The 25049-nt window shown below is 37.8% G+C and overlaps 1 protein-coding gene across 10 annotated transcripts in view; it reads left to right on the top strand.

Moving 5' to 3' along the window:
* Dlg2 (discs large MAGUK scaffold protein 2) overlaps positions 1–25049 on the top strand; it is a 1644347-nt gene that overhangs the window by 615414 nt on the left and 1003884 nt on the right. Inside the window, exon 1 of one of the 10 annotated variants that reach the window (XM_057756272.1) lies at positions 20–624. The exons of 8 other annotated variants lie outside the window; for them this stretch is intronic. In XM_057756272.1, the coding sequence (XP_057612255.1) occupies positions 523–624 (102 nt within the window). In that variant the 5' untranslated portion in view covers positions 20–522. Of the gene's footprint in view, positions 1–19; positions 625–25049 lie in introns of those variants that run through there. One more of the 10 variants, XM_057756285.1, reaches the window with a different exon arrangement.

The following is a 25049-nucleotide window of genomic DNA, read 5'->3' on the forward strand; positions in this document are numbered from 1 at the left end:
CCAGCCACTAGCTTCTTACCAAATTGGGAACTGCATTATGGCTTTTTTTCTTTCTTTCTTCTTTTTTATAATTTCCTTCAGAGGGAATAATCTCAGCCCCCTTCAGTTTGCTTGACAATCTAGTGTGACTGGGGCGAGTAGGCGGGCACATCCTTTTACATGCTAATATTGCCCCACCTCCTTTGAACCCTCCTCAAAGCGCCTCGCTTTCTTTTATTTTGATTTATTTATTTACATTTATATTTATTTTACCTTCTTCAATTTCCGTATAGTGGGGAACCCTTCTGTGTTCTCTGTCCCTTCCCCCGCTCCTCGTTCCCCTGGGAAGACAGACCCCGAGACGCACAGTACTTGCGGGCAGCGGTGTTTGCACCTAGGCTGGGGATGGCTGCACCGGGCACAGGGGGCAGCGGTCGTAGCTGCTGCTGCTTGGTCTAGGCTGTCCAGGCTGTCGCTGGGAACTCTGGGTGAGCACCGAGTTCGGGTCCCCCCAGCGAGCTGCCACTGCCGCAGCTGAAAGGAATGTCCCCTGTTCTTAAGGACCCTGACTGTTTTACACCAATGATTTGCCACTGCAAAGTTGCTTGCACCAACAACACTTTGTCGTTGATGTTTGGATGCAAGGTAGGATGAGGGGTTTGTGTCTTCTTTTAATGCATGCTGGCCTCTCCCGGGAGGGCAAACAATTTCTTTTGTTGTTCGTGTGTCTGCCTGTTGGGTGACGGACGGAACTGCTCTGTCCACTCTCGGAGCCGGCTGGGGTTTGGAGTCAGGAGAGCCCAATGATTTTCCAGCCAACCGTGTTGGTATGATAGCTAGGCGGTGACAGGACCCTGTATGGAGCACACTGAAGCTGCAAGCACTCCTAAAAAGAGGGCGCCTTAGATGTCTCTGTGCTTGCGATTTCTTCCTGCCTTTAGCTAGTGACTAGCTCTCGGGCTCTGGTTTGGATGCTTCTGAAAGCCTTAGGTTGACTCCCACTCCCTGGAGCAGGGCCACCGGCTAGAGTAGCTGGCACCAGAGAAGTTCTCTAAATAAAACAGAACCGCTTGGTTTGCAAAGAGCGTTTTAAAGGTGAAGGGCTTATGGCTACTTCAGGCAGAAAGTCTAGAGATATGTAGTCCTCAGTTATAAGATTGTCTTTGCTTTTACACAGTCCCTTTGAAATCAGCAAGCTTAAAAAGAGGTGACCTGGTGCTGTACTTCACGAAGTTTGCAGCAAATAATCGCCCCATCACAGAGTTTTGTAAGGCTGCTCAGTGTCAGAAGGAAATGAGGTTTGCCGGGTTTTGAAAGAGGTTACTGTGCAGGATGCCTCGCCTGAAGGGATTTATTCGAGCTTCCTTGTTGGCTGTGGTGGACACTACCTGAACTGGCTGTTTATAAAGTTGTTGCCGGAGAATGATCTCAGGACCTGTTCTTTGCTCCACAGAGTGGGGAGCTTTTTACTTGCAAGGACAACTTGGTGTTGTCGACATTCAGCTGTTTCTAGAAATCACTTCTGGTGGTTGCTATGAAGATGATCTGTAAAGGAACGCATATGGGCGAGAGGGTGGGGGGTACTTCATCAGAAGTAGGTCAAAGTGCATGCCTGTAAATGAATGCCAACCGCTCCATGAGTTCCACTGTTCTGAAAGACAGCCACAGAGACTGAATGGGCCCTTTCCTCAATGGGGTAAAGTTAGTGAAGCCCACACACACTCCACTTCATGGGTAATACTCACAGGAGGCCGGCAGAGTAGACACACGAGAGTTAACCATTTTATACTGGGTGGCTAAAGACTCTAGTCTTTCCTTAGAACTTTGGGTTTTTTGTGTGAAATGAAGTATGTGGATGAGGGGATCTCTGAGACTATCCCCCAAATTCCAACATTCTCAGATATCATCTTGTCTAAAAGTCTTTAAGAGTGAAGTGAATGTCAATTATTATAGTGGTTTTTAGTGTCTATAATAAGTTCAGGATCAGCTTTAACAACATTATACTTAGATTAAAAGGTAATATGGGTCTTCTTTTGAGAAACCTCAAATAAGTCTTAGGGCATTGAGGGTTTGTGTGTTCATCCCTGACGAGATGTGTGAAAGAATGGTACCCTCACTGATTCGCCTTCCTTCCACACAACTTATCAGTCCTTGTGTGCTCCTATCCCTTCTCTCTGCCAAATTGACTTCTTTGAAAATAAATTCATTCCATGAAAATGAAGAGCACTTTTAGACAGTCTATCCCATTCTACATTGTCAATTATTTAAATATGATAAGTCTCAAAAGCCCTATATTATAATATTATACTAATGTACTCTAACTATACTTCTAAGGTGATGAGTTATGTATTGGTCAATGTAAGTCTTCCATTTTCAAGTCTTAAATACAGAATGATCACTAGTACTTTATACACTTGCTTTCCACGGTGAAGTTTTCCTACATCATGTAACAGATAATAACACAAGACAGTGTGAAGAACCAAACAGTGGGGTTTCAAATGTAGATTTCACATGTCATATGTGTGTGGTTTCTCAAGTCTCAGTTTTCTCAGATAAAATGACCACAGTGACAAGCACAGGTTTACATAATTACATAGATCATTAGTGCAGAAAGTTGAGTAAGGTTCTTGTGACGCTTAGCATGCGTGTCTTCATCAGGTGATTGGTGCTTTCACGTGGCTTTGGCCTTTTTCCTGACTTCCCCAAAAGTGATGCTCAGACCTGCTAGGAGGAAACACTTTCTCTGTGCCCTTGTTCCCATCGTGTCTATGTTGGCCGTGCGACAAAATGTCGCGTTTCCTCACGTTACATTACTCTAGGTTCACTGTTCCTATGTAGGAACTACTTACGTGGTGATAGACCGTTCATGGAATGAAAGTATAAAAATTAAATAACACCCATATTATTATTTAATCCAGTTATCAAATACTCAGCATAAAACAAGTACCAACTCATGTTCTCTATGGTTTCAAAGTTAAATGATATGGCATGTATCTTGGTTACAATATTGATTTAAGGAGACTACCTAAAAACTCTTCCAGTTGACTTTTAAGCAGTGGAAGAAGACTTGAAATGTTTGCTAATTAGGGGCTTCCGGAAAGCTTTGTTCATCTTGATATTATCTAGGGTGTGTGAAAGCAAGTTGAGCATACATATTTATTTTCTTTCCTGGATGATGCTTAGCATGGCAAAGCCTAAAACTCTGGTTTTCTACACCAGATTGTTACCTTAAATTTATATACCAAGTGTTCTTAATAACTTACTAACATGTAATGATTTGAAGGTTGCTGAGTAATTTTATCGAATGGACTTCCATGAGACAGAATGATTTCTAGAAGGTTCTTTTCTCTTGTAAAAGTTAACATGTCACCATGCTTTCCTATCTGCATAGACTGAAATAAGGAGTGGAATTCTGAGTACCAGCCTGTGTAGTTTCCTCTTCTTTATCTTGTCTGTACCTGTATTGGAAAAGTGTTAAGTACTCCTGACTCTCTCCTTCCATCCTCTTCTTTCTAGTCTCTACAATTTCAAAAGCAAAGTGATGCAGTAAACTCAGAATATTTGATAACTTTCCCAACATTCTAAGATTATTCTTAAACTATTTGCTTCCTGTTTATTGTGCTGTATGAAGTTTAAAAAGATGTAATTGAAATATGACTCATTCTAAAAATAGCTGACAGATTTGAATGGACTTCTTTGAAAATTTGCCAGTGATGATATACTGAAAGGTCTTCAACATAATGTCCCATTAGGAAGTACAGATAAAAACTACAGTGAAATATTACCTCACGCCATTAGGATATTTACTATTCAAAAGACAAGAGATTCCAAATATTGGTGAGAATGCAGAGAAGGGGGTCCCTTAGTGCACATACATTGGAGGTAGGAATGTTAAATTGTATAGGCATTTTGGAAAAGAATATGAAGCATGTTAATATACTAAAAATAGAGCTACCATTCGACCTGGCAATATATATATATATGTATATATATATATTCTTGTATATATAAATACATTTATTTATCTATCTATCATCTGTATATACATCTATCTATATATATGAAGATAATGAAATCAGAATTCCTTGGAATAAGCCAATTCTCATGTTCTTTAGGTATTATTCAGAAGATCCAAGATGCAGTGACAAAATAAACCAAGTAATGGATAAACAATTTGTGATATGCATACATATAGATGTATGTATGATATATTAAATTGTCATTTGTGGTTTAGTATCTTAGTTTTGTTTTTAAGACTTAATCTTACTGTGTATCCCAGGCTAGGCTTGAAGTTGCTGTTTAGCACAGGCTATCTTTGAACTTGCAATCATCTTGCTTCTGCATCCAGAATATTGGGGTTACAAGTGTGTGCCATCCATTTAAGTAATCCCTTTAAGTGCTCTGACACACACATACACACACACACTCACAAACACATACACATACTGTAAAATGATGGATATTCTAATACATCAATAGTAGTAACTTTGTTTAACCAAATATGTTGCACATCATAAATCTATTTAGTTAAAAATGGACAACTCAAGTTTTAGGGCACCTTTACCTTTCCTCCAATATCAATTTGTTACCAGAACAATCAAATCATTAAGTCATGATAGTAAACCCTTTGGGTGAATCATTTGCCTTTAATGTCATCTTTGATATATTAAGATAGATAAAAGTTGTGAAAAATATTTCAAAATTATATAGAGCCTTTAAAACAATAATTTTAAAAAAACTCTATTTAAAAATGGATAATAGATATTTTAAAAACTCTATCTCGGAGAACTGATAAGCTTCATGTGGTAGAGAATAACTTTCCTTTCTTTTATATGGTGATTCTATATGGTGTAATGGAGGAAAAGAATACAGAACGTGTAGAGAAGGAAAAAGAGGAAAAGAAAAAATTCAAAGGGAAGAGAAATGGCCAAGCTCTAATAAACTAAGAAGAGGAGAAAAAGACTTTAGTTTGGCTGACCGCCTAAGTACTACCTTGGGTGCTTTACACTTGTTATTATTCCAGTTACCATAGTGATCAGGGGAGCACAAATAAGCCGGGGAATGAAGCAAAATAGAGCAGGATGATGGAGGGGGGAAATGAAGGAAGAGGAGAAAGAGGAAGAAGTGGGCTGTCAGTTCCTACCCTCCAGAGGGTGCTCTTAAACACACCCAAGATCAGGAGGAAGTTTCAGCACTGCCCTGGCGGACAGTTCCTCCACATGCCCTGGTTAGTTTCTGATACTCCCAGACCAGACCTTACCTTCCAGCTCATTTTGTTACACAGAAGTGGCACTGTTTGCTCTTGCTTATACATTTAAATCAAGCAATGATTGTTTATAAATGAATGATTTCCCCAGGGCATTCTAAATTGCCATGTCCTCATGTATATTTTTGTCATTGGAAGGATAATTTTTCTCTGAGTACTTCGAATACTGCAAAGTTCGGCTATTTAGGCATTTATTTTTTTTAATATTAATCTGTGTTGATTGAAGTAAGTAGGATGAAACAAAAATAGAGAATGGGAAGAAGTTTTAGATAGAATTCAGAATCCCAATAGTGTAGAGATAAAATTGTTAATAATTTGAGCCTAGGTTTTCCCGGGACTGTGTTGCTTTTACTGGTCTGTGTGTAGCTTATTTGTAAATGTGTGTGCACAGTTGTACTCCAAGGGCTCAGGAAGGCGAGACAAGAGGACTACAAGCTTGAGGTAAACAGGGCCTCTATCATGATGTCAGTCTAGACTACACAGCGAGAGCCTATCTCAGAAGAAGTATATGTGTAATTCAGTAGGATTTGTATTCGGATGTTTTCAACTGACATTGGACTTTTCAGACATATTTTAATTGCTGTGTAAGTTAGGCATGCTTATATTTAGCTGTTTAGACCTCCACCAATTTGCTACTACCAAAAATAAAGCATCCATCCCAGGAAATATTTCTTATTTAGATTTGAAATTATTTCCTTTGGATAGAATAAGGAAAGACATTACTTTTTAAAATTTCTGATGCTGTAAGATGGCTGTTGCTACATTGATTTTAAGGATGACTGTATGAGTTTGCACTGTCCCCAATCAGTTTGTATTTAAACTCTATTCAGGTTTAATATTTCCTTCAAGCTTATACATTTATAGGTAAGAGACAATCTATCGTATTCTTATACAAATAGGATTAAAATTTATTTAAACTTTAAGTTCATGTGAGTCCCCTGACTATATTGGTTCATCTCAAGAATATCTAATATTGAAAAACTCCTCAATGTTCAAATTGAGTGCATTAAAGAGGTAGGTGTTTACAATATCCAGGCATGAATTCATTATTGTTCCAACACACACACACACACACACACACACACAGAGAGAGAGAGAGAGACAGAGAGAGACAGAGAGAGAGAGAGTCTCCCATGTGGTAGATACTGTACTAAACACGTTACAAATGTCGCCTCAGCTAGTTTTACACTGCTCCTCTGAAATGCATACAGAGGTGACTCTCGTGTTATTGTCAGGGAAGCAATCTGCACATAGTTTAGAAACAGATCCAGAAAGTCGCATTCTGAGCTAAAATTTGAATGTAATTACTTTAGCTATAGAGTCTTCTTTCATCTCCAGAATAGTTGCAGTGGTCTTTCAGATGGCAAGTTCTTTTCTACAAGTGCATTTAAGCTGTAAGTAAACTTCCCATCTTTCTGGGAACATGTGTGAATTTGAATTCAAAGCACACTCTCCAGAGGACGCAGCCTTATTGTATAAGAAGTAGCTAAGCCTGTATCTTTGGAGAGGAGTTTGAGTCAACACATCATTTTTCATGGTACGCGCGCTCTCATTTCCCACAGGAAGTTACTAAATCATGTAGACAGGAGGTGCCCTACTCAAGGTCAGAGTCGTAGCTAGAACCAGGTCTTCCCATTTCCAGTTCAGCGTTATTGTTTATATGCCATGATTCCTAACTGCCAGCAGGGAGTTCTGAGACTCCAGGTGAGGAAAGGGGGGAAAATGGAACACACATTTCATCACTGCGAAGCAGAGAAAACAACACCCTGCTGGCTGGTAAAGGGTAATGTGAGATATCAAGATGAAAGCATTTAGTGCATTGCTAGGAATGCGGTAAATGTTCAATACATTTGTTTTCTATTTTTATTAAATCCATTCTGCTCTCTGTTAGAAATGGTATAGATTCCAGGCAAATGCACTGAAATGTATGTCAGAAAAAGAGACATATTTGAGCTTACCAGTACATTGATTATTAAAGGGTTTTAATGCTACAGGATGAGGGAACCTAGAAGGTTTTGTAAACCATACCTCCAAAATCCTAGATTAAACCTGACCTAGAAAGAGAAAGTGAAAATAAGCTATGGGCTGAAGCAGGTGCTGAGGACCACACAAGCACCTTGCTTGGGCTGTGTCTCCCGTGACACTTACACACGCTGTTTCAAGGGTTTAAACATTTGATGGTTCATGTTAGATTTTGGGAGAAAGCCCCCAAGATGAAATAAATCAGGATGGTAGATGATTACTCTGCCATTAAAATATGCTTATGGAAAAACTGTTGAGTGAGATTTCAGGATCCTGAGAAAGCTGATATTTCACAGAGCCTTTCCCTCATACTTACTTAGGGAATTTTAGGAAATTTTCTGAAGTCCTGAAGGTAAAATTACTCGATTCTTTGTGAACTAAATTACTCCTGATCTCCTATGAACTACTTCTAGCAACTAGTGCGGTTCACACCTCAATTATGCTGTCTGGCTGTAAATTCTATTTCCTCTGAGCTATATATTATTTTCATTTTATTCAAATAACAACTAAAAGAGGCAGCAAAATGAACTGTGCAGTTTTGTAAGCTGTTCAATAAATATTTATAAAATAAAAGAGTGAGTGGTAATAAATACATCCTCAGTGAATGGAAGTGGAAAATAGTATACATTTTGTTATCGCCATCTCAAAGAGTTCACCCTGTATAGTATACTGCAGAATCTTACTTCCTAGAGATCATGTTGTCTGAAGCACAGACTAAATCCCCTTGTTGTGTTTGCCTTGTGTGGAGGTTAATTTTATGTGGCAACCTGACTGGGCCATGAAATAAGTGCTGCCTTGTGTCTATCTTCCAGTTGTTTCTGGATGAGACTAAAAGCTAGTTTGGTAAAGTGTGTAAATAAAGCATTTTACTTTCCTAACGTTGGACCTGAATAGAACAGAAAGGGCATTCTTCCTGGCTGACTGTTCTGACTTCTGGTCTTTTCTGGAATGAAACATTAACTCTTCTTGGTATGTGTGTATATGTGTTATATATATATAAAATTTGCTTTGTTATAAATTACAGATTAGCCCTAAGTCTCACTGTAGCACAGTGTTATTCAATCAAAGCCACTTTATTAGCATTTCACATGTATAAGTATTCTTGTTGGACTTCAAAACACATTGTTCATTGTAATGTTGGTGGACATAGAACAATATTTTTTGAAAAAAAATTTACATAATTAAGTCAAACAATAAAATATTGCAAACAATAACTTCTGTAAACTATAAATAACAAAATATATTTTAAATGTCAACATGTGTTAGCATGTTTATTATGCTAAACAAACAAAAAACAAAAGCAAACAAACAAAGAAAACAACAGGGAGAGTTGAACGAACGAGCTTTTGGTATATAACTGGTATTTACAAACCTGTTGTCTAAAGCCTTGAAATGAATTACTCTACACCTTACTTAGACTATGGACCTTCAAGGGGAGGGACATTAGTTTTCCCCTCTGATAGTATCTCTTTATATGCTCAGCTAATATTAAGTGAAGCTCTGCAAATAGTTTATATTCTCAGTTTACTCTTTTCCTCTGTTAGAATGACAATCTCTTCTGCCAGCAATGAGCCATAAAGGGAAAAAAAGAATCACTGGCAGCTTGTGATGGAGTTATAGAAAGCCCTTTGAAAGTGATTGAAACTTCTCTGGCCTTTCTAAATCATCTTTGATTAGATCACAAAGAAAAAAAGATTGATGTGAGTTTCAAATCTATCCTCAATCAATATGTCCCAACTCCTTGCTTTTCTTTTTTTTCTGTGTGTGGTGGAGAAATGTCAAAAGAATATAGAAAAGAGTGGCCTGACTTAGAGTGTTTGCCCATCTATTAGCTAGAAGAGGACATGGAGAAGAGTGAGTGGTATGTTGTATTATACTCTACCCTGCTGACTGTAACAAGTGCAGATACTAGAGTCAGTCGGCAGACTGAGTGTGCTCTGGCAGGCCAACAGTAAGGCAGACGGCAAGCATGGCATTAAGAATGGTGTGACCAGAGCTCTAGCCCTAGGATCTTGGAGGAGCCCATTCACCACCCAGGAGTTTCAGTTCCCCTGTCCGTTCAGAGGAGAGAAGTGTGTGTATTTAGCTCATCACACAAACCAAATAAGACTACCAAAACAATGTCCGCTGTGCAGTATTCATTAGGTAAATATTGTTTTCTTTCTCTCAGTTCCCCAGAGGAACTTCCTTCCTGTTTACTTTTATTTGCATTTACATAGTACTGAAACCACTCAGAAAGAAATCCTTCCTGTTGTTACATGTAAGACTTAGTAGTAGAGAAGTAGAGAACTCTTTCTGAAAACCAGATCAAATACCATCTCTAGCGAGCGAACCTACCTTCCCCGCGGCGTCACCAAGCTCTTTTCTTCAGTCTATCAGTAACACATTCTGTTTTATCCTTTTTGATTAGTTCTGATTCAACATCTTTCTTTTCCTCCATTCCTTCATCTCAGAGTCCGAGAGGATGATTCCAGCTCAGAGAACATGTGATGCCTCTTATCAGTAGAGCTATTGTTGCCCAATGGTGTCCAAGTGCATAACTTATTTCCTAAAATATGATGCTTTGGATTTATGTTTGAAATACCTGCGAACCTTATTTTCTTTACTCTGAAGGTAGAATGGTCACCCCAAATAAACAAACAAACCTAGGGGTTCTCTAGGCCTCTTATTCTCAAATAAACCTTTCTTGAGTTCTGTAAAACGAAAGCGTTTTCACTTCTTACTTGAGCCTTGTACATCGCCCTTTACCGGAGCCATTTCCCCAGTAAATTGCTATGGTTGGTCTCTCAGGCTTGGGGGACAAAAACGGTTTTATAATGAAAATGCCGATAGGTTCTTATCTGCTGCAGCGTGAGTAGAGAGCCCCTGATTGTAGACACCGGATGCCTGTTTTCGCTGGAGGGGGCAAAGACATCTTCTGCAGCCTGGAGGTTTGAGGTTTTTCACTTGAAAAGTTTATGAGAAAAAAAAATAGCTGTGAGGTAGTAGGAGGCTAGGGCTACATAGACTGTGCCTTCATTTTCCCAGTAACGCGGCAAATTGTATTTTTGTGAAGATCTTGTGTGGAGATGGTCACAGTGTTGCCTGCTTCCTTAAACTTAGGTCTGTGTAATGGCTTTTAGATTCACTAGGAAGAAACTCCCATCTTCATCTTCTTTATATTTTCAAATAATGCCTATCATTAACAGATAGGTATCAGTTTAAAAGTTTATTTTCTCACCTTCAACAGCAATTCAGTGGAGTTAACACTAGGAAAGGAAAGAATATTGAGTTGGAAATTCTCTTCACTAGAGATGTTTAAGTAACAGTCCATTTCTCCTTAGTGTCATTCAGAGTGCCAAGTAAATATTAATGAGAGACTATGTCAGATATGTTAAAATGCCTCCTTTTATTTGTACATAGTTTTAGTTTGTAGCATGTACTAATGGTATATGATAATGGGTTTCATGGTGACACTTTCTTGCATGTATATATTTAATGCTCTTAGCCTAGGTCAAAGCCACAAAGTTACAAAGTCTTTGGCCCTGTTGGTGAAGTTCTAGATCCCAACTCTAAGGTGGTGCAAAGTCACATTTCCTTGTTTGTCAAACACTAAGCATTTCTTAACAGCTACCTACTTTTACAGAGTACTGTGCCAGGATAGTTCTGGGATAATGCCCAGGGCAGAAGGAGGAACCCTGGCCTGTGGCTTTCCCCTTAACACTAATTTATGTGATAAACAAAGGAATGGTATCTGCCTGAATCTGGAATGGCAGAGATTGCCCAGTGCACGACCCTGAGAAAATGCATAAAAAGCAAAAACCTCTGCTAAGAACAGCTGTGAGAACACATGTTTCCTTCCAGTAAAATTGCACCTGTGTAATGAAGACAGATGAGTATTTCAGAGAACAGGAGTAAGAGAATGAATTCAGGCTATGGGTCCCTTTCCCCGTCTGGTTCATAATATTCTGTAGGCAGCACTTGCTGTGGAAATACAATGGCTGTCGAGTCCCTTGAACAGACAGAAGTAAGAATATATTGTCAAGGCAGCTGGAAACAGAGCTGCCTTTCTTTTCCATATTTTATATTTTCTTACTGTCATTATATGTGTGTGCATATGTGTGTGCATGCATGCGCATACACAGTCATGTGGATGTCTGCATATCTGTATGTCTACACACGTGTATGTGGAGACCAGAGGTCAATGCCAGGTATCTTACTGTGTTGCTTTCACTTTATTGTTTTGAAATTGAATATCTCACTGAACTTAATGCACATAGATTCAATAGGATGGCTGGCCAGTGGACTCCAGAGATCCTTTTGACTCCACCCCCCAGAAATTGGATTAAAGATGTGTGCTCAGCTTTTGATATGGGTGTTAAGACATTGGAAATCAGGCCCCCATGCTTGCATATCAAGAACTGTACTGACTAAACTATTACCTCTCCAGCCCTTCTCAACCCTTTGCAATTCACTTCAGAAATCCAAAATCTCCAAACAAATTTTGTGTATCACTCTTTTGTTAGTTATTTATACTTCTTGTGTCAAGGAACTCAACAAGAATCTCCTTGAGCTCAAATCTCTCTTCTTTGTCCTGTTTGGATTTATAGATCCAATATATCTTTAAATGAAAAGCTATAACTCTTTGTAAAAATGGCTCAAATTTTAGGTATGCTTGCATTCATAGGAGGCAAAGTACAAACATGTAAATTTATTCTAAGTTAAATCAGCTTTCTACTTATAATCAATCTATAGCAAGTTTTAGATGTTTCCAGATCATAATACACTTTGTGTGTGTGTGTGTGTGTGTGTGGTTTCTTTAAGTCCAGTGTGAAAATTCCCAAATTTTATGATCAACCTAAAAAAATATAAACCCCCAAAGTGCTATTTTACTCGATCATATCACGGTTCACTCTAATTTTTAATATATATGTGACACTGGTATAAATTTTGTTTTTATAGATCTTTAAAGAAAATATTTACTCAAAAAAGAATAGAATTCTATTTCTAAATGTTGGTTTAAGTTGTGTCTTCTCATTTAATTAATGATGTTTTATTTAACTATTCCCTCTGAATATGCTAAGAAAAAACCATGGCAGAATCCATTTTGATGTAACTAAATATTTAGAAAATTAAGAGATAATAAGTGGACTTAAATAGGATTACAGCAATCCAGCTCCTGTTGCTTTTGAACTCTTGAATTTAAAATTCAAGGTTATTTTCTCCCTTCATGTATGGAGAAGCAAATTTGTCAAAATTTGGGACTCACTTGAGGATATGCCATTGTGCCCAAAGGTGTTTTTAAAAATCCTTGGTACACATAGTAGAGTAAATTTAATTCAATCCAATTGATAAATTGTCATATATTCTGTAAAAGTTTTTGATATGCATTTGTAAAATATCCTTGAGATGGTTCATGTACCAAATGCGAGCTTGTTTATTGTCAAATAAGTGACCTTGATATAAGGGCAATGTGAAGTCCTTTTCTTGCCTACTGTCTGGCTCATCAGAACTCCCAAATTTTGTCTGTATTAATTCATTTGACATTTTGTCTTCTGTCACCTTGTATTGTTTTTTTAATTGTTGCTTATAAAATGCCACTTGCCAGTAAGAGCATTATGAGTTTATTTAGCAAATAAACATTTGTCCTCTTCTACATGCATTCTATGGCTGACAATGGTATGGATGTTTTCCAAAGAGGCAACGAATGCATATATATGTGTGTGTGTGTGTGTGTGTGTGTGTGTGTATATTCATTCTTAAGCGATCAGCTTGTGTCATCTCCCCCAGAAGACTTCTACCAGACCCTCTCTGTTTGCATGGAGTCATGAAATTGTTTTTCTTTCAAATTATCCTGAGTTTTCACAAAACTTAAGGCATTATAATGGACAGAGGAGTCTGGGATGTCACTTGAATATATGTGTACTAACTTGCTGACTTCAACATACCAACTACTCAATCAATTATGCTTATGGAATAATGGATATATGTAATTCTATTACAAATTAAGCATTTATTTCAGAGAAGAGCATACCCTACTTTTTTCTTTTTGAGATAACAATAAGATTATATAATTTCTTCCTTATTTTTCTTATTTCTGAGAACCTGCCCATGCACCCCTCCTTGTTCTGCATAATGATGTCCCTAATATTTCAGCTTAGACATTTTAGGACATTTTTTTTTTTTTTTTTTGGTTTTTCGAGATAGGGTTTCTCTGTAGCTTTGGTGCGCATCCCGGAACTAGCTCTTGTAGACCAGGCTGGCCTCGAACTCCCAGAGATCCTCCTGCCTCTGCCTCCTGAGTGCTAGGATTAAAGACGTGCGCCACCACCGCCCGGCATTTTTAGGACATTCTTAAATGCATTTAATTTCTCTTGGACTCCACATTATAAAATTATCAATAACAATGAGATGTTTAGTAAACAATAAATGAACATTCAGTTTTGAACTAAGACCCAGAAGTCAACTGGAACTTATTGTGGGGTGGTGAATGGAAGAATGGATGACTGTAAGTGTAGCCTTCACAGTCACACACATTTGAGGAGACGGGCTACATACATTAAAGCAATTCATAGGTTTTCAACAGTGCAAAGGGATTTGCTTTGGTTCTCCTGCTTGTGAACTGATAGCAGCTTTAATCCCTGTGACAGTCTCAGAATCTAGATATTATCCACTGCCATTTGTAGAATGCTATGATTTGCAGGAGGACTTTTGGGACTTCGCCTTTCTCTCTCTATGATGAGGTCCTGGTGTAACAATCCCATAGGACCCTGGCATCTTTGTGACACAAGCCTCGGGTTTGTTAGATGCGGACTCACCGTATGTTGCTAGGAAAGGTGCTGTTGGAAAATGGCATGTTGTGGCAGACTTGCTACGTCAACATCTTCTCTATTTCAAGGAGACTCGCCAACTCCTGTGAAAGGATTTCTGAATTTAAGTCCTGTTAGAAGTCATTTATTTTCCATTTGTCACTAAAGGGCTTTGAATGCTTCGTTCCCTTAAAGACAGTTCTGGCCAAGTAGGCAGAACTGTTAAAGACTGTTGCTAAGAGTCGTCAGCAGAAAGGTTCTTAAATTAACTGATAAGCCACCTCACATCCTTTCTAGAAATGAAAATGTATGCATATGTGTGCTCACATATCTCCTTAAAAATATCATACATATCGAAGAATAAGTCAGCCATTACCTGTAGATTAAGATTAAGCAGGGCTTCGACCTAGAAGTACCATGTAGAGGAAGATGAGAAAGGGAAAAATAAGAAAATGGTTGTATTAGTTATATAGGGAAAGTTCTGATCAATAGCAGTCAAGCTATTTGAACATCAAAACCATCAGGCATCTTCTGTCATTCTTCTGTGTATTCTGGGCTGCGTATACAAGATATAGGTATATTCTTGTCATCTAGGCTCTTTTATTTAATGCTGTATCCCTGTACCTGAATGGTCTTTGTGGTAAGTGGGCACATAATAGGCACTGGTGGTCATTTGTTGTGTATAAGAAGGGATGATTATAGAGACACGTCCCATCTTATGAATGAGGAATCCAAGGGTCAGAAGTCAAATAGCATTCCAAACTTTAGTGGGGGCGGGCACACATGACTGCCTAACTCTGAATATCATACTCTGAAGGATAATGTTTTTCCCCTTTAAAATATTTTTTAGAATTAAAAAAAAAACAAAAATAACAACAACAAACAAACAAATAAAAAACCATCTCTGTAAAGCCTAGATTTAACCCCTGGAAGCTTAGAAATTGACATTTGTAAAAATAGCGTTTTACAGAGGCAGGGAAGCAGACTTGAAAAATTAAGTGATACATTTTAAGGTGATTCCAACCCATTAGTGGCCTGAGGATGTGGAAAAAAATATTTAAATTCTTGAAGATTCATCCCATGTGCATATGTGATGACAATAGTTTATGAAGACACATAATGTAAACATTAAAGGTGGTTATGAGTTAAGATAAGCAAGCATTTGACACGGTCTTTACCATAAACTATTGGGCACTGTTGTTACTATTACCTAAAGCATTTGGAAAGTGATCTGAGGCTGTGTTATTCCAAGGATGAACTCCACATGCTTTCTCCTATACACACACACACACACACACACACACACACACACACACACACACACAGAGAGAGAGAGAGAGAGAGAGAGAGAGAGAGAGAGAGAGAGAGAGAGAGTGAGAGAGAGAGAGAGAGAGAGAGAGAGAGAGAGAGAGAGAGAGAGAGAGAGAGACCTTTACATGCTTAACTGGTATATGGGTATATGGGATTTAATATGTTTTTAAGCTATGGGGGTTGGTAAACTCATGACTCAGAAGTTCATATGGATCTTCCTATTTAGAGAGTTTCTCTTTTCAGCTTCCACAAATATTTTCAAAGCTGAACACTCGGATAATTTGCCTGTGTTAATCTCATCAAACATGCATGCTAAAAGCCTTTTCTCCCCTTAACCTTAGCTTCTAAGACCAAAGTGCCTAATCATGCTACTGTTTTAAAAAAAGACTCCAATTCACACCTTGTCATTTTGTGAAATTGAGTTTTGTTTACCTGAGGGGGCACCACTTGCCAAAGACAGTTTGAAAATCTGAATGTTAGCACCTGCTTCCTTTATTTACAGAGCCACTGACTTCCACACCTATTCCTCCTCTGGGTGAAACCTGTTTCCCTCGGTGTTTTTGAGCCTTTGCTCGAATCTAAATGTGAATGGCAGCACATTCCTGTCTTCTTTGAAAGCCTGCATATTCATTTTTTTTTTTCTGCAAAAGGAAGGTGGCTCAGTGAGTGTCAGCCTGCGGATGCTTCATTCATCTGGCATCATGAAGCAATTGTGAGTCTTGATTAAATACATTTTTCTCAAGTGTGTCCGGGCCCCTAGAGTCACAGAGAGAGACAAAGACACTGAAGACAGTGGAAAGGTGGTGAGGAGCCTTCCTAGTGCCAGCTATTGCAAGGTTTTCCTTCTAAAACCAGGTCTACTGTGGGAATCTACTGTTGTCTTGATCTCAGTTTTTCATTGAGATAGAAAATAAAAATGGGTGTGGAGCTGTGCAAATACCCTCAGAGTCACTGCGAAACTTCCAGTAGCCTGAATATACAGAAGTAGCATTCACAGAGCAACAAGCCTACACTAAGTAGTTAGGATGAGGATTCTGGACCAAAGTAATACGTAGTTATTTTAAACGAGGATCTCTGCTAAACATTTTTCCCTCAGAAATAATTATTGGAAGTAAAAATCAAAATTTTTGTGATAATGAAAACAAAATAACCCAAATTCACAGTGGTAAAATAGCACCTAAAGTCACCAGGCTATCAAGACAAGTGCTCAGATTTAAATTCAGGCAGGCATGAGCCATTCAAGGAAATAGTTTTGCCTCTTGATGGATCTTTAAGGAAACAAGAAGATATGTGGAATAAAGAGAAAGGTTTAGGATCAAAAGCTTGAGAATTTCAGAAAAGGTCTAAGGTTCCCAGGATTGGGAGTGGATCCAAGAGAAAGACAAGGTGACCTTCCTGGCATGGCTATGTCTTGGTCTGGAGAACACACTTAGTCCCATGCTACTTTTGTCTGTGGAATTCTGCTCTACAGCCTGAGAGCTGGGATGAAGCAGGAACTGGAGGGTCTCCAGGATCCAGGACTGATACATATGTCTTGGCAGAAGTTTAAGTGGCAAACTAGAGTGTTGGCAGAAGGTCCTTCAGTAGCTGACTGCAGGCTTCAGGCTGAGTGAAGAGTCAGGGCAGCTGAAGCCTGGTTGGCAGTGTGGGTTCCTCTGCCTTTCTTTGCTCATGTTGTCTCTCATGTCTTCTGGAATAATCATGTTTTCATAAGAGGAGGCCTTTGCAATGAGACAGAACAGGTCTTTGAAACTCTCAGTCTATCCTGTTCTTCACAGTGGAGGAGCTGTTCTGACCTCTTAGACTTTGCAAATATCTAAGATAAATGATGCAATATGAAAACCAATAAGAGCATCGCAATGCTATGCTGTTTTGACAGTGGGTCTGAATGATGTCCGATTGGTGGAAATATTTCATCCTTCCGATATGTAGCTGAGCCATACTTGATCAGTTTTATTTTTCTCCCACAGAGTAACTATGTTTTCCAGCTACAAAGTCTCATTTTATAAAAAGATGTCTCAAAATGTCTCAGTACAAGTTAACTTTTACATAATACTCGTGGAAATTGAAGACAGCTTTTTTTTTTTTGGCTTTTTGAATAATTTTTTATTTCTGTCTTCTGAGACTGGCTTCACTAGACATTTCTGTTTGATTTTACTGCACTGCCAATTATCTTTACTAATTACTTTTTTTGACTCAGTAATGAATACAGTAAATATTCTTAGTTCCTATCTTAGAGTGATATATGGCAAGTTAAATGATACTGTTAGTTGTAGAATAATACCTTCAGAAAGTATTATATAATTTCACAAACTTTAAGGGCTCTTGCTACCTTGGGCACTTGTAGTAAAGGAAGTAAATTTAGAAAGTGTCATTTATTTCATATGTGCTCTAGATTACAAGTGTCCTAAGTGCTTAATTCACTAAATATACTTAATGCTCAAATTAATGATCTACGTAGTTATACGTATTTAGTTTTTGTTATTTATATTTACTTATTAATTACTTACCTGTGTACATGTGAAGTATGTGCATGGGATGTAGCCATGGTACATCTATACAACTTTGTGAAGTTGGTTCTTTTTTTTTTTTTTTTTTTTTTTTTTTTTGAGACAGGGTTTCTCTGTGGCTTTGGAGCCTGTCCCGGAACTAGCTCTTGTAGACCAGGCTGGTCTCGAACTCACAGAGATCTGCCTGCCTCTGCCTCCCAAGTGCTGGGAGTGAAGTTGGTTCTTTCATTTAACTTTATGTGCGTTATGGGGATTGAATACAGGTACTCAGGTTTGGACAGCAAGTGTTTTTACCCTTTGAGCCATTTCATTGGCCCAGTTATATTCATTTTACACTTGAGGAATATGATTAGATAGATTAGGTGAACATCTTCAATCATTTTACTTGGAAATGCCACAGACTATATTTGATACAAGCTGTTGAGATTCAAGTTGTTACAGTTTCTAAAATATGTCCCATTACTTTCCCCTATTGATATGAGTATTGGCTTCTTGAATTATAGAAGCCATTCTAATATTCTTCTATTACCCAAAACAAAAAGTATGAAATGGAGGTTCCTTTGGTTGTGCACTAAATTATTTTTTAGAGAGAGAGAGAGAGAGAGAGAGAGAGAGAGAGAGAGAGAGAGAGCACATCAGGAGTCGGAGATGGAGAATGGATAGGAAAAGGCTTTGCACCACATGCTAAGTTAGAAATTCAGACCTGGGTTAAAGCTGAATATTTGTAAAAATTATTCTGAAGTTGCTGGCTTGGGAGAATCCCAATCATTATCTCCCTTTTTATGTAAATCTGCGTTTATACAATGTCTAACTTTTGCAAGGTCTTTTGGTAACACAATGCTCTCCATCTCCCCAAACAGATTATACTCTCCTATGGGGCACATCTCATAAACAGTTGGTGGGCAGGGCTTTCTTACATCAATAATGACAATTAAATCAAGTTGCATGGATAATATATGCATCTGGTACCCACATCTTTGCAGTTTAGAAGAACCAAGTCAAGGTCTCCCACTTTGTACTACATTTCTGTATCTGCTTGGCTACAAAGTATGTCTGTAAATGTTTTTCTTTCCAAGAAAAAATTCAGGATATAAAAGTGTTGCTCAGGTTACCAGGGCTTGGGCATTCTGAATGCTAGGCTAGATGATGGGAAAGGATTAGGACATCGAGTGTTGACTATGCAAGAATAAATGGCCTCTTTATTATAAAACGTTATTCAGAAACTGCCTGGAAATCATGAGTTATAAAAGCAGCAATATTGTGAAAATCATATTGCCCAGTACACACACACACACACATACACACAGAGACAAAGACAGAGATAAAATTGTATATTTTGTTTTTATAACAGTGTGCTTTCAGAATTACATAAAAATACCTAAAATTACCATGTTGAAATTTAATGAATTATGATAGAAATAAAAATGGTATATTAAGCTAAATTTTAAAAATTAGCTATATGCTAATTTTAATGCAAAGATGCTTTAGAAATTACTCATGTTTGTGTCATTAATTCCAAATATAAGAAGATATTTAATTTTCTCAGATATATAATGAGAATATATAAAATAATGAGAATATAAAATAATATATATTTCTCAGATATATAATGATAATATAAAATAATAATTAACCACATAGCAGATTCAAAATTTATACCATACAAGAAAATAGCTCCCGAAATACAATTAGATTATACAGCCTACAGTAGACATCTTTTACAATTACTAGACTAAAAAACTCAGTGATGTCATCTAAACAACAGATATGAATTTTTGCTCTGGATTTAGTTCTGTGTGGTCCAAAACAAATAGCTAAACCTTTCTGGTCCTTGGTTTACTCATTTGTAGATTCCATCTAAGAGCTTGATTTTCTGGGACTTTTCTTTGGGAAGTCTACACCCAAGTTATTGGGTGTGTCCTGTTTTCTTCTGTGAGCCTTTCTATTTGTTCTGATGCTTAAGCCTGTATTAAAATATCTTGATCAAATCCCACCTCTGCTTTGTCATATCACAGGCGACGGGAGTAAGTGACGTGCTATTTAAAGGTGTCTAGCCCACTGCCAGCTTGCAGTCTGACCTTACAAGCAGTTTAAATCAATTGTGTACAAATGGAAAATATTAGAAGCCTGAGGATTTGGACCAGATGCGTCTAACTCAGGTTTTGGCTCTCTGCCTTTATATTACTGTTGTATTATCTTTTTAATGAGTTACCAGAGAAGGCTCCATGCAAACACTGTTATGTACTTTTTGTAGAAAGAATCCCCTGACATATTTAGAGTAATTAAGAATTTCAAGTGAAGTATTTTTAATATTATATTGGTACATGTTTCTTTGATGATAGACATTAAATAAAATACCTAATTGAAATGAGTAATTGAATTTTCAAAGCAAATTAGTGGGGAGAAATTGGTTGTACAAAACGTAATTGTGTTTTTCTAAGGACATCATGACTAAACACATTACTTTTGATAGTGAAAAATAAATGCATCTCATATCTCTGAACCAGACTAAGTCTGCGATGCCATAATGCTAATTTGGATGCACCTAATTAAGCCAAACTTTAAATTATCATAGACATATTTTATAAAGGAAAGCTATAAAAGCATGTGGCAATAACGTACATGCCTAAGCCAGAATTGTTTGCATTTGAATATCCCCTCTTATTCAAGAATGACTGTGGATAAATAAACTCTGAAACACTAGTTTTCTTTTCTGAAAAATAGAGATAATAATAGTTCCAACTCATGGAATTGTTGCGACAATTAAGTGAGATAATAGACGTTAATGGCCTGGAACACTGCATGGCTAAGCGTATAAGCATTAGAGGTATTTGTATTTCAAATCCACATAATTGCACCCAAAAACTATACAAAACCAATTTTAATGTGTTTTTCTAACCACATTTGTTTTACAAAAAGTAAATAATCATTGTCTGATTGTGTTTTATCAATCTGAATAATTATACCTGAATTTGATTAAATCTGAGTTCACCTGCCTCAAATTGCTTTGTATTCCAAGTGTGTCTATATTTAGCCAAGAGACAGAGATGCCAATGGGCCTAGGAGTAAACAGGCTTATTCTTAGATGTAGCTTCTCATGTCAGATGCTGTGATTTTGCAGACAATCTAGCTGTAGTTACAAGAATATAGCGCACAGTGCCCTGTTCTTTCCCGCATGCTTCTTAAGCTTTGAGAAACAGAATCTTAGGAACCGCTTGGGCTTTGCACACTGAATCTTTCCTTCTGTTGCTGAGCTGCTATGGTTTTCTCTATAAAAGCACAATCAAATGAATTATATTTATCCACCTTGTTATCCAAGATAAAACTTTTAAAGTTGCTCTGAATTTATTTCTTTCATCCCAGTATCTTACCTTAGTACTTAGTTTGGGTGATTCCATTTTTTAATACATGCATGCATGTGAGTGTGTGCGTGTGTGGGTGCATGTATGCCGGTGCTCACAGATATTCATGTTAGCACAGGAAGTGAGAAGAAAACCCCAGGTTTATTTTCTTGCTTTCCACCCTGTTTGAGACGGGGTCTCTATTTTGTTGTTCATCTTTAGATACTCCAGGCTAGGTGTGCCATGAGCTTCAGGGAAGCTGTCTCCAGCTTAAGAACACTGACGTTGCAGGCATATGTAGCCACACCAAGCTTTACATGATTCTAAGCAATGGCAACCAAATCCTTATACCAAATACACAAGCTCTTTGCCCCTTGAGCCAACGCTCCAACTCTTTACTATTTGTAACCCTTCCACTACCTCATTAACTACTTAGAAACCATCCTATACAGAGTTTAGCCTCTTAATTTAACTAGGTTTTTCTTTTGACTATATTCTCACCTTAAATCTCTTTCTTCTATACATTAACCTAAGGCATTTTCTAAACTGAAAATTGATAGAAACTAATTGCTTCCCAAACTCCACATCACATGTAAAGGCTTTAAAAAACTGTTCAGACTGGTAATGGATCCCAAGGCCATTGTAATCTTGCTTTGCCTCTCCAGAGTAGATTCATGTAGGGAGCCTGAGTCCTGGAGTCAACAGAAGACCTGCTCATCAATCCTGGCTTTACCAAGGATTTCAACCAGTTACATGGTATTCAGTTTCCTTAGAAGTAAAGTTGAGATATTAGTGTTTGTATGACTTGATTATTTTAAACTAAATAATACAAATTTCCTTTTTGGTGGGGCACATACTAAGAAATCTTAATTTAGCTTTCCTTAATATTATATCGAACTTTTCCTTTATGGACCTATCACATACAGGTAATGAAGTCAAGAAAGCACATTCATGGTTCTAAATGACCAGAGTCAGATCCTCTAGGGAGCTGGGCTCTGTGACATTGGGAAAGTGTTCAACTTCTGTGTGTTTCAATTTTACCCACATTTCTGTGGATCACAGGAAATATTTAATGAGGCTGTAATAAGATTAAGTGGTTCAACCTATGTTAAACATTCAGCAACACAGGAAATGCTAAGAGAGCAAGTTCAAATAAATGTAATGAGTGGTTTAGAATCCATTGTTCTTCAGAGCACATAATGCTTTATGTTCTCCCTAGTTTAACTAATTTCCACAACTTCACAACTACTAAACCATTGATTCCCATCAATCTTCTACTCATTCATTTTTTATGTTCACTGTATTCAGTTGTGAAATTACTTGCTAGAGACAATTTTATGTTTGTGTAAAGAAAAAGTTGAGTGTTTTTTATCAGTGTTGGTCTTATTTGAAAACTCATAGTATTTTTGCAGTATTTATGGAGGAATGTTGGCATCAGACAGCTTATTCCATTTCAGTAAAGAATGTTCATTAAATTAAAAATGTATTGATGTTGTGATACCTATCTTCAATACACATACATATATTACCCGACACATATATATATATATATATATATATATATATATATATATGTATGTATGTATGTGTGTGTGTGTGTGTATAAGTATTTATGTATAGCAACCATTGACTAAATAATGCAGGTGTCTTCTATATGTCACTTAACTTTTAAAAAATTAGTTTCTATTCTGTGTAATTTGTCCTGTAAGGGCTAGGTCTACCCTACAGGACAGTGTAGAGGGGCTAGTGGATTATTAGAACCCATTAGCAGTTGCTCAGAAGTGACGGTTATAACCTTTAACAAAGAACCGAGTAATCATTTTCCTTACTTATAGATAGATGGCTCTGTCCATTAAGATGTTCATTCATGGATATTATTTTACTGGAAAGTACTGGAAAGATTACGAGTAATGGGGTAAACAATTAAACATTTTCTACATATCAACTGTTGATAAAAGTGAGTACAAGAGACAGTTTGGATCAAGCAAAATGTCCTTGGAAGCCATTCATAATTTAACAATAGCTAAATCCATCTGCTCTCCTGGGGTTTTATTTGCAACTCCTCCATATTGTATCATAAACCTAATACCTGATATTCCTTTATAAATAGAAATAAAAGAGCATTAAAGAAATTACAGTAAGATGAAATATCCACTTGTATTTATTACTTATTTTCTTCTTTGACAAGTGTTTTAGAAGAAAGATTTAAAAATTATTGTTTATTCTCTGATAAAACAAAGTAGGCTGTCAGACTATTGAATTTATGCCATAAACTACAAAGTGAAGATATGAGCACTGGTATGGGACTACTTCTGTTTATGTGTTGTTTTTATTGGTTAATGAATAAAGAACTGCTTTGAGCCCATGGCAGGGAAGAATAGAACTAGGCGGGGAAAGCTAGGCTGTATGCTGGGAGAGAGAAGGCAGAGTCAAAGGAGTCAAAGAGATGCCATGGAGCCACCGCTAGAGATAAATGTGCTGAAACTTTTCTGGTAGGCCACAACCTCGTGGTGATACCCAGAGTAATAGAAATGGTTAAATTAATGTAAGAGTTAGCCAATAAAAAGCTAGAGCTAATGCGCAAAGCAGTGATTTAAATAATACAATTTCTGTGTGATTATTTTTGGGCTAAACAGTCGGGAAAAAACGAGTGGCACGCTGCAACAGAGCACAGTATTTTTATTCTTCTACTATTCCTTAGACAACCAGTCACAGAAAGATGCAAGCAGATCACCTGTGTCTGAATAAGAATATGGTGTGACGTCGTCAGGCCCGAAGGTACTGAAATGCTTATGCGACTGTTATGTAGCCACAATGCAAGTTTCTTAAAAGAAAGAGCAGCAAGTTCAAGTCTCAGCTTCCTAAGACTGGAACATTGAGTCATTCCAGTGCTATTTATTCTTTCCCGTCCTCACCTCATAACACCAACTTGGCTCTGTTGGCAGTAAGGAATGATCTTGAATTTCCAGGAATCCACAAGGTTTACCCTAGCTAAGACCCTAAGCAGTAGAGGAGAGGATTCTGAACTTGTCTTGCCCTGTACTCAGATTGACAAATATCTTAAATGTCACCATAGAACTTTCATCCAGCAACTGATGGAAACAGAGGCAGAGACCTGCAGCAGGGCACTGAGCTGAGCTCCCAAAGTCCAGTTGAAGAGTGGGAAATGTGAGAATATGAACAAAGAGGTGAAGACCATGATGGGTTCACCCCCTGAAACAGTCTACCCGAACTAATGGGAGCTCACAGACTCTAGTGGGACAAGGAAGGAACAAGCATAGGACCAAGATAGACCGTCTGAATGTGGTGACTGTTGTATGACTGGAGCAGACCGCGGGGCCACTGGCAGTGAGACCAGAATTTATCCCTACTGCTTGTACTGGCTTTTTGGGAACCCATTCTCTTTTGATGGATACCTTGCTCAGCCTAGATATAGTAGGGAGGGCCTTGAACCTTCCCTAAAGCAATGTGCCTTACCCTCTCTGAGGAGTGGATGGGGGTGAGATGGAAGTAGTAGGTGGAGGGAATGGGATGAGGGAAGGGAGTGGGAACTGGGATTGGTATATAAAATGAAAAAAAAAAGATAGTTTGTTTTCTTTTTTAAAAAATTAAGTCATTTTTTTAAAAAACGAAGAGAAAAATAACATTCATAGCATGAACTTGGGCAAACATTTTTCGTAGGAAACTTAGGAGACCATTGGAGCAGAGTCCCTGAGTCCTGTCGGGTATCACCAGACCCAATTTCCATCTTACGAAGTACAGTGATGGGCTTTTCCTGACAGTCTGCCTATAAAGCATCCAGTTCTACTGAAGCCTCTCGATAATACTTCGA

This window comes from Chionomys nivalis, chromosome 23, assembly GCF_950005125.1.
Source record: "Chionomys nivalis chromosome 23, mChiNiv1.1, whole genome shotgun sequence".
In the NCBI taxonomy this organism is placed as follows: Eukaryota; Metazoa; Chordata; class Mammalia; order Rodentia; family Cricetidae; genus Chionomys; species Chionomys nivalis.